The 9,378-nt window shown below is 39.6% G+C and overlaps 1 protein-coding gene across 4 annotated transcripts; it reads right to left on the bottom strand.

Moving 5' to 3' along the window:
* Positions 1 to 4,415: 4,415 nt before the first annotated feature.
* THIC (thiaminC) lies at positions 4,416 to 9,064 on the bottom strand. 4 transcript variants are annotated; one of them, XR_015690315.1, is made up of 6 exons: positions 8,742 to 9,064; positions 7,655 to 8,203; positions 7,370 to 7,497; positions 5,727 to 7,279; positions 4,690 to 5,629; positions 4,416 to 4,572 (listed from the first exon to the last, which is right to left on the bottom strand). XR_015690315.1 is itself a non-coding variant. In XM_087674609.1 (5 exons), the coding sequence occupies exons 2-4, from the start codon at positions 8,032 to 8,034 to the stop codon at positions 5,775 to 5,777; spliced, it is 2,013 nt and encodes a 670-aa protein (XP_087530735.1). In that variant the 5' UTR covers positions 8,035 to 8,203; positions 8,742 to 9,064; the 3' UTR covers positions 4,416 to 5,629; positions 5,727 to 5,774. The 4 variants fall into 4 exon arrangements, 1 of the variants encoding a protein (XP_087530735.1); XR_015690316.1 differs by having other exon boundaries at positions 4,702 to 5,629; XR_015690314.1 differs by having other exon boundaries at positions 4,416 to 4,871; positions 5,241 to 5,629.
* Positions 9,065 to 9,378: the final 314 nt, after the last annotated feature.

Raw genomic sequence — 9,378 nt, 5'->3', positions numbered from 1 at the left:
CATGAAAAGTACTTTGACTTTCATTGATAGTTGTTCGCATAAGGTCTAGGTATATCCCATAAAGCAAAAATTGGATGTATTGGCTATTCCTGAATGAAAAGGCTCCAAAGGGAGATCCCAAAACCACCTAGTCAAGTAGCAAAGAGTCCAAACGTTACTACTTGGCTACCCCAAGAACTTCAACGATTCGGTTGGGTTCGTGTGTTCATTATCTTTATGGCAAGCAAAGATGTAATTTTCATAAGAACCCTAGTATTATGCCTAAGTGAGCCTCTGACTCTTGTTCATTCTGATATATATAGTCTTGTGCCCTATCAATCACTAGGTGGCATGAAAAGTACTTTGACTTTCATTGATAGTTGTTCGCATAAGGTCTAGGTATATCCCATAAAGCAAAAATTGGATGTATTGGCTATCTTTCAACATTGGCTTACTCTTATTAAGAACCACTCTAGGTATAGACTAGAGCGCCTAAGATTAGATAATGGGGGTATGTCTCTAAAGCATTTGACCAATTTTGTGATGAGCGAGGTATTAAGCATCAGTTAAAACGCTCCTTACATCCCACCTTTGAATGGTGTTACAAAGAGCATAAATAGAGTGATTCAAGCAAGAGTCTATAGAATGCTTAGCCATGTAAGCTTATCACAACATTTTTAAGCTGAGATAGTTACTATTTATGTACACTTGATTAAAAAAATCCCATGCAACACTACTGATGATTGTCACGTTGTAAAGAGAGTATGTTTTGGAAAATCTCCATCATAAGCTTGTGTATTTTTGGACGTAAGGCTTTTGCTATTTTCCAAGGACAAACTAAATAAGCTAGATCTTAAATCATTGAAATGCGTCTTTCTTGGTTATGGGATGGAGGTGAGATGGGCTATCACCTATTGGATACACAGAGGCTAGAAAGGTCATCCATAGCCTTGATGATGTTTTCGATGAGGAGAATATACATAAGCAACCTGAGCAAGTAGTTGAGGTTCGTAGAGTGATATTTCAAGAAGAGCCTCCTATTATTGTATAGCCAACTAAACAACTTGCAATAGTGGATATTCCGGTAGCACATGATCATGATGTTAGATAAGATGTATAGGCTCCATAGCCTGTTTTACAATAGTCTACTAGGGATAAACATCAGCGTGATCAATTTGCACCCTCCAGAGACTATATTGTGTTAACAAATACTAATGAGTCTCTTACCTATGATGAGACCATACTCAACGGTGATAGTCACTCTTAGGGGAGAGCCATACAATCAAGTATTACAAAAAAAATCATACATGAAATTTGGTTCCTTTGCCAAGTGAAAAGCATGTTTTTCCATGCAAATGGGTGTGCAAGTCGAAGAATGTCCCTAAACACCCCAACCCAAGATCAATTACAAAGGGTTTTAAGCAAGAGCATGGTATTGACTTTGATAAGGTCTTTTCTTCTATAATCAAGATGACTTATGCTTTGTACTAGCTTTGCTTGTGCAGTTAGATCTAGATCTTTATCAAATAGATATAGAGACAACTTTCTTACATAGGGACCTTTCATGATATTATATATACAATAGCCTAAAAACTTGAGGAAAAAAGCAAGGAACACCTAGTATGCAAGTTGAGAAAGAGCCTTTGTGGCCTCAAGCAACCACCAAGGGAATGGTACAAGTTTGTTGATTTCATATATGGCCAATGTTCAACTTACACTCTTTGATATAGCCTTAATTTTTAAGGTCTTATCATATCCAACCTCCTTTTTTCCGATGTTTGGTTTATACCATCTCTTCAGTATAACCTTGAATTTTTTGGCCCTATCATATCCAACCTCTTTTTGTATAATCCTTATTACGTCTTCACTACATTCAACTCCACTATTGATGCAAAGCATGGCATAGCCAACCTTGGGATGGGATTGATAAGTTTTTATGAACTCATTATATCCAACTAATCAATGAGTCTTCACTTTTGCAATACATGTAGATAGTAATAAGCCCACCTCTACATATGCCTTCACTTTTGTGATAGGTGGTGTTTCTTGGATGTTGAAGGTGTGAAAATGCCCAACCTTGTCTACGACTAAGGCAAAGCATGTTTAAGCCACCAAGGCTTGCAAGAAGGCCCTATGGTTAGGTAGGAACCTTGGTATTATTAATATTCTTACATTGTGTTCAGATTCTATGAGTGATTTTTAATTGGCCAAGAATCTAGTCTTTCATACAAAGACGTGGCATATTAACTTCTCCTCTGTAAAATATATCAATGAGTTTTAATACATGCTCAAACAATTTTACCCCAGTAGATAAGCCTAGATTTTCATAATCATCTCAAAGTATGTTTGCTCAATCTTGCAATCATTATGATAAAACCTGCATCTCAAAGTTTTTTTTTTCCAATTTTGCATTCCCTTCTTGATTAGTTGTTTTAGCCATAGCCTTTGAACATGATGCATACACAAGTATGCATACATGAGTATATGGACAACCCAAAAATAGCTCTACAAGGATATGATGACCAATAAGCATTATGAAGAGCCTTACCTTAAATTAAAGAAATAATTTTAGATAGAGCAATCAATGTGATCCATTTATCTTTCACTAAGCACATTCCTATCCAAGAAAACTTCCAAGCATTGCACACAAGGATACAATCACGAGTAACTGTGAACCACCATGACCAAGTAATGACTTCATGGACCTAGTAATTACCTATGTCACTCACACAACATTACATGTGATTGATACTCGAGAATAAAAAATTAGTTAAAGAAACAAATAAACTAGATATTATCACAATGCACCTTTTGTAATCTTGCTAACTCTATTAACTTGGCTTTATAATGTTCAAACCTTGCTAATTAATATAGTAGTGGTAATGTGAGAGGTTCTTGGTGGAAGTGCTCTAATGCCAACCTAATTCATCTACACATCCATTTGACAAACAACATTTATTTGATGATGGTTTGCTTAGGGATAATAGATTTCTCTTTCAAGCTCAATTATGTGACATTAAATCCTTCCACTTACTTTTTAGAATAATAGTAATCTTGCATATTTTATAAAATTGACTTCAAACGTTCAACTTTGCTAACTAATAAAGTAGTAGTAATGAGACAATTTCTTAGTGGAAGTGCTCTTAGATCACTCCTAACCCTAAATAAAACGTGGAAAGCGAGGAAACTATTTTCTGGAGTTCCAAAGGCTAGCATTTCTATATAGCAAAAACTATTAGCAACATGTTTCTAACCAAGTGGGTTTAATGGCTTTATGTGAATTAGTTGTTTTTTACCCATCCGATTCACCTTGCCCAACTTACCTATTACATGTCAATCTATTTAGTTTACACATCCATTTGACAAATAACATTTATTTTATGATGGTTTGATTGGGGATAATAGATTACTCTTTCAAGTTCAATTATGTGACATTCATGTAGAGGTATCTACATGGTTTGACTAGGGATAATAGATTGAAAGATTTCAAGTTCAATTATATAAAGTTGTCTGTATTATTAGAACCATTTTGAGAGGTTTCAAAACATGGAAAACCCTTGTGTAACTTTCCTTGCTGAAAGTTCATCCAATACTCCCGCACAATATGGTTTATGATGCACATGAAAAAACTATTACCAAATACTTGTGTACATAATTCTTCTAGACGTTGTTGATTACATTGTTTGATTACACCATCTCATGTTAGACTACACCATCTCAATTCTATTCCCAACATATAGCTAATCAAGCTATAAATACTCTAGTTTTAATGCAAAACTCTTAATTGTTGGTAAATACATTTCCCAAGTAAAAGCTGCTATGCGACCACCATCACATAGCTCAAGGTTCTAGAGCAAAGAAAGATGATTGGATAAAAGCCACTAGATGAGATATTGCACCAACAAGCAACCCATATGAGCAAGTTACAGACTTAACTACTACTGAATATGCTCAAGGTATAATGCTGCCTAACTTTGCAACTTGCAACAAAAGTTTTACAAACCTTGTTCCCTCGACATGAGACTATTCTAAACTTTCCAAAAACTCTCATAAGCTCTTCTTATACAAACAAGTTTGATGAGAGGAAGAGCGATGAAATACCAAAAGAAGAGCAACATATCCTTTTTACTCTCACCTGCAAATTCAGTTTAGCCAGCCTCTTTAGAGTTTCATTAAACCTCCACATCTTTGCCCTCCACCCCTATATTATTTTTATCTGCAGATTCAGGTGTCCCGTTTTTTTAGGAGCCCATGTATTTGCCCCCCCCCCCCCCCCCCTTCGAAACCCACCATGGCCATTTCTTATGGAGTTACAAATATAACAATCATAATACTTCTGGTGTCACTTGGATGTTTGTTATTGTCCTAATTACTTCCAACATTGTCAACTTTATTGCACCTGTGGATATGAAGTGTAGAGCTTCAATGTCCACAAATTGCAGTATCCAACATTCCACCACTGGTATATAAATTAGCCCGTTTAAGTACAAGACCATGAAACTATTGGGTCATCCACTATGGTGCCTTCCCTTTGTGTTGGTACACCTCTCCAGACGAAGGATAATCAACTTTTTTCAGTCCATCTATCCACTTCTTTCATAGGTTTTGCCAAATTGGAGAGCAGAGCAACAAAATGCTTAGCAATAACCACACAACAGAATAGACTGAAACTTAACTACAGAGCTTTTTTAATGACGAACCATGTTTTACCTTCTAACACACCTGACTACTAAACGCGTAGACCATCACAGTTCTTTACACTGGACTGGAGGTCAATAAGCATCCAGAGACAACTGCCTTTGAATTGTAGCCAAATGAAGATGGCAAGGACCATGAAGTAAGAATGTAGGGCCACCCAATGTCAGCATACCATGGCGAAATAATAAGAGAAACTGTTGGTGTTCCACCGTAGCAAACAACAGTTCCATATAAAGACACCACCAGCACATACTATCAGATTTCCTTTCCAACAGAGATGACAAAACTTAAAAACAAATTAAAGCTGCCAAATCTTGGTACACCATGGCAGAAAACTATAAAAACGAGTCTGTTGGTTACTACACCTTAGCAAACAATCAGTTCCATCAAGGCCACACCAGCAGAGTCTTATCAGATTTGCTTGCCAGCAGATATTTAGTTTAAATGTTTACAATGGCACAAAATTGTGAACCGGTCAATAGGGAGCATGCATGCATGTTTTCCTTAAAATGCAGAAAAGAGTCCAATCATAAAAATTTGGAAGCAAGCTCTGTAGCTCTTACCAAAAGAGTGCAGAGTCTTCTATGTACCTTCCACAAAGGACCTGCAAACACACACACCACACAAAAGTATGGCACGCTCCCTACGCAGGTATTATCCTGTTCAGGTACAAAGGGACTCTCTCAGCCTGCTCTAATCTGCAGTACAAAAAACCTAGTGCTGCAGATAGAACAAGCACCCCTGGTGCCGATTCATATTAGCAAAAAGAACTTTATTCCTGGTAAACATAACATTAGGTTACTTACAACATGACTCAAATGATGAGTAAACAATTAACTACTGTGGAGTAAGATACACTACAACACAACAATGAAAAAAATAAAAAGCAAGGTTATTTGATTGCTTTCAGGATGCCGATCCTAACAGCTGGTCCCTTGGCCCAATTTTTCACCTGCATAAGCCCATAAAATACATATTATCAGATTCTGCAGGAAAAGAAAACCAAATATCCGTCATGCAAATTGCTGGATAAGAACATAAGGATATACCTATTTGAAAATCGCCCTCTATGATCATTTCAACCTGGCAGCCGATGATTATTTGCCCTTGTTGATGTAGCTCTCTGGCAAATAGATTTCGCCCCCAATTTCTCCCCACTGTTCACCACTGATTGTTTTCTTAGCAGCGAGAAACTCAGCACTCATTTCATCCATACCATGCTTTAATGCCTCTTCTGCATCACCATATCCATGTTCTGCGGCATATTTGCGAACATCTTCTGTTATCTTCATTGAGCAGAACTTGGGTCCACACATGGAACAAAAGTGTGCGACTTTGGCACCTTCTGCGGGTAGTGTCTCATCATGGAAGGCCTGGGCTGTAACCGGATCCAAGGAGAGAGCAAACTGGTCTCTCCAACGAAATTCAAAACGAGCTTTGCTTAATGCATCATCCCATGTCTTGGCAAATGGATGTTGCTTGGCTAAATCTGCAGCATGTGCAGCTATCTTGTAAGCAATCACACCAGCTTTGACATCGTCCCGATTTGGCAAGCCAAGATGCTCCTTTGGTGTCACATAGCAAAGAAGTGCAGTGCCAAGTGCTCCAATATTTGCAGCACCTATAGCAGATGTGATGTGGTCATATCCAGGGGCAATATCTGTTGTCAAGGGACCCAGGGTGTAAAATGGAGCCTCGTTACACCAATCTAGCTGCTTTTCCATGTTCTCAGGTATCTTATGAAGAGGTATATGGCCAGGTCCCTCATTCATTACCTGGACATCTTTCTCCCAGGCACGCCGTGTAAGTTCCCCCTGTGTTGCTAGCTCTGCAAACTGTGCCTGGTCGTTGGCATCATGGATTGAACCAGGCCTCAGGCCATCACCAATCGAGAGGGAGATGTCATACTTGTTACAAATATCTAAAATATCATCCCAGTGCTCATATGCAAAATTCTCCTTATGGTAAGCCAAACACCACTTAGCATGAATTGAACCACCACGGGACACAATTCCTGTCATTCGCTTTGCTGTGAGGGGAATAAATCGCAATAAAACACCTGCATGGATAGTGAAATAGTCAACTCCCTGTTCAGCTTGCTCTAGGAGGGTGTCCCTGAACACTTCCCAGCTCAAATTCTCTGCAATCCCATTCACTTTCTCAAGTGCCTGATAAATTGGGACTGTTCCAACAGGCACAGCGGAGTTGCGCATGATCCACTCACGTGTTTCGTGGATGTGACGACCTGTTGACAGATCCATTATGGTATCTGCACCCCACATGGTGGCCCATTGCAACTTCTGCACCTCCTCCTCGATAGAGCTTGAGATAGCAGAATTTCCAATATTGGCATTGACTTTGACCAAAAAATTTCTGCCTATAATCATGGGTTCCAACTCAAGGTGCTTCTTGTTGGAGGGAATTATTGCTCTCCCACGAGCTACCTCTGAACGAACAAACTCCGGACTCAGGTTCTCTCTAACTGCACAATATTTCATCTCTTCTGTTATGATGCCTTGCTTTGCATAATACATCTGTGTGAACCTCGGATCACACCTAGCTTCCCTTCTCTCAATCCATTCTTTACGTAACTTGGGAAGCCCTGCACAGGATTAAAAGAAACTCACATCAACTGGTTACAATCTGAACAGCTGAAGACCTTCCATTAATCAGCAACAAAAGAAATGCATACCCACAAAAGGGCTGACATTCTGTGGCCCACTTGTATCATACATATCAAATGCAGGCTCGTCTCCAGATAAATGCACTCTCCTAAATGGGACATGGAGAACGGCTGCAGTTGTTTCATGAACAATTTCCCTGCACGTCAGACACCTGCTATGTTACTACTCTCTACATCGGAAAGAAGAAAAATGACACAACCCATACCATCTGTCCATGCCCAAAGTGTTAATTAATTAGCCCTTATTTTAAACAGAATCCAGAAGTTATGCATATAGTTTTTATTGAGGGAAACCTGTGTTCTTTTGTACTGTTTGGAAAGCACTCGCTGAATGAAGGAATCGGCAAAAAGTCTGGTGCAGCAGGGTTTATTGTGGTGGAATGGCGTGGTAAGTTATTTGCAGATGGTTTTGAGGGGCTAGCATCTGGAATTGTGTCCGCCAAATCCTTTGATTTATTACTCGAAGGTGGGGAAGGTGTGAGCACTGCCTTGACTTTGACACTGACAAGCTCACCCTTGAGGGCCGATGGAGGAGACCCTGCAGCGACAAACCTTGGAGTGAATGTGGATTTCAACTGATCAGCACCGCTCTTTCTCACAAGCGAGAGGGACGAGGGTTCAGAGCTGGCAGCAAACGGTGGTGACGCAGCATTGAGAGCAGAGATGCTTGCCATGATGATTCAGAAAGAACAAGGATACTCTCTACAGAAAAAACAGTGTGTTCGGGAACTGCAAGTAGACAGCCGATTAGGGTATTCCTCTGTGAATCACTTGACTGTGGTAAAATTCACAGATACTGATCGATGGTCTGTGATCTTTCCGGCACATAAAAGTGATATATTCCTGCAGCAGCAGCAGTTCAGTTTGACATCATCACCACTACACTAACTGAATAAAGAAAAGGTGTCACGTCCGACAATTCTGTCAGAAAAAGAAAATTTGCCCAAATCAAAAAGATAACTTAAGCAACTACAGTGGCAGACAAAAGGCATGCACAGATAACGATGAAAAGCACCACTATTTTGATGGTAATCTTGCCTGGGTTTTAGAAGACACACAGAATTATGGTATTCTTTAGACATTTCCTGGGTGTGCTACAAAACAATCTTGTCATTATCCCACCATGAAATTGCTAAACCCTGAAAGCCCTTTATGATCCTTAGGACTTTTTACTGTGCTGAGTTTTGTAATGTGAAATCAAAGATCCCTGTAAATTAATAGTATTCAAAGTTATAAACCCCTAATAATGTTTCCTGAGACGGAAAGACAAATTGGCAAAGAATCTCAGGAGATCAATAAGCAAAAAGATGCTTACTCTAAAGATTTAAAACTGGCAAAAGAGTCTATAGTCTCAGTAATTAAATAAGCAAAAGATGCTTACCCGAAGATTCTTCTGGCGCAAATTGGAACTCACTTTGATGTTTTGTGGCAAGAATCGAGGAGAAATGTTAAAAAAGATGAGGTCATGGAAGGCTGCAACACAGGGAGATGCCTTCACAAACTAGATTCTTTTGAAAAGGCGTGAGACCATGGCGTCGTGCATACAAACGACAGGTCACAGGACGGCAGTCGTCTGAGCACAGTACAGTGCGATATTGGCATGCAGTGCGATATTGGCATGCAGTGCATGCACAGACAACCACAACCACAACCATAACCACAAATATCTGATTCACAACTCCAGCTCGCTCAGGAAAAGAGATATTTTCCCCTCTTTAGACCTTTTCTGAATTTTATCTCTACAAAAATCTTGCGCGCATGCGCGATTTGATTCTATTGGCCGCCCTTCTGCACCGCCTCCCTCGTGAACTTCGATAAAGTATTCATAAAATAATCATAGTGCCCGGAGGATACCTTGTCAGCTTCTACCCACCGCCATGTCTCGATTCTCTACTCATTTTGGAAAGTTGGACTCTGGAGCCTTGAGCAGGCACATTAAGGCTGGCTACACACCAAGTGTTGGGACCGCTAACCCCCGCCCACAGTGTGGCCATGCACTTTTTGAAATTGGGCACAAA

Source organism: Lygodium microphyllum, chromosome 3 (assembly GCF_053477565.2).
Source record: "Lygodium microphyllum isolate KBCC chromosome 3, Lygodium_microphyllum_v1.1.10, whole genome shotgun sequence".
Lineage (NCBI taxonomy): Eukaryota > Viridiplantae > Streptophyta > Polypodiopsida > Schizaeales > Lygodiaceae > Lygodium > Lygodium microphyllum.
This window is presented reverse-complemented; position numbering and strand designations above follow the sequence as displayed.

What these genes read in the sequence shown, in the direction of transcription:
- THIC (XM_087674609.1), bottom strand. Translation starts at nt 8,034, where the DNA reads ATGGCAAGCATCTCTGCTCTCAATGCTGCGTCACCACCGTTTGCTGCC. An exon ending in AACAGTACAAAAGAACACAG is followed by an intron (nt 7,498 to 7,654) that starts GTTTCCCTCAAT and finishes TCTGACGTGCAG; the next exon opens with GGAAATTGTTCATGAAACAA. An exon ending in GAATGTCAGCCCTTTTGTGG is followed by an intron (nt 7,280 to 7,369) that starts GTATGCATTTCT and finishes AATCCTGTGCAG; the next exon opens with GGCTTCCCAAGTTACGTAAA.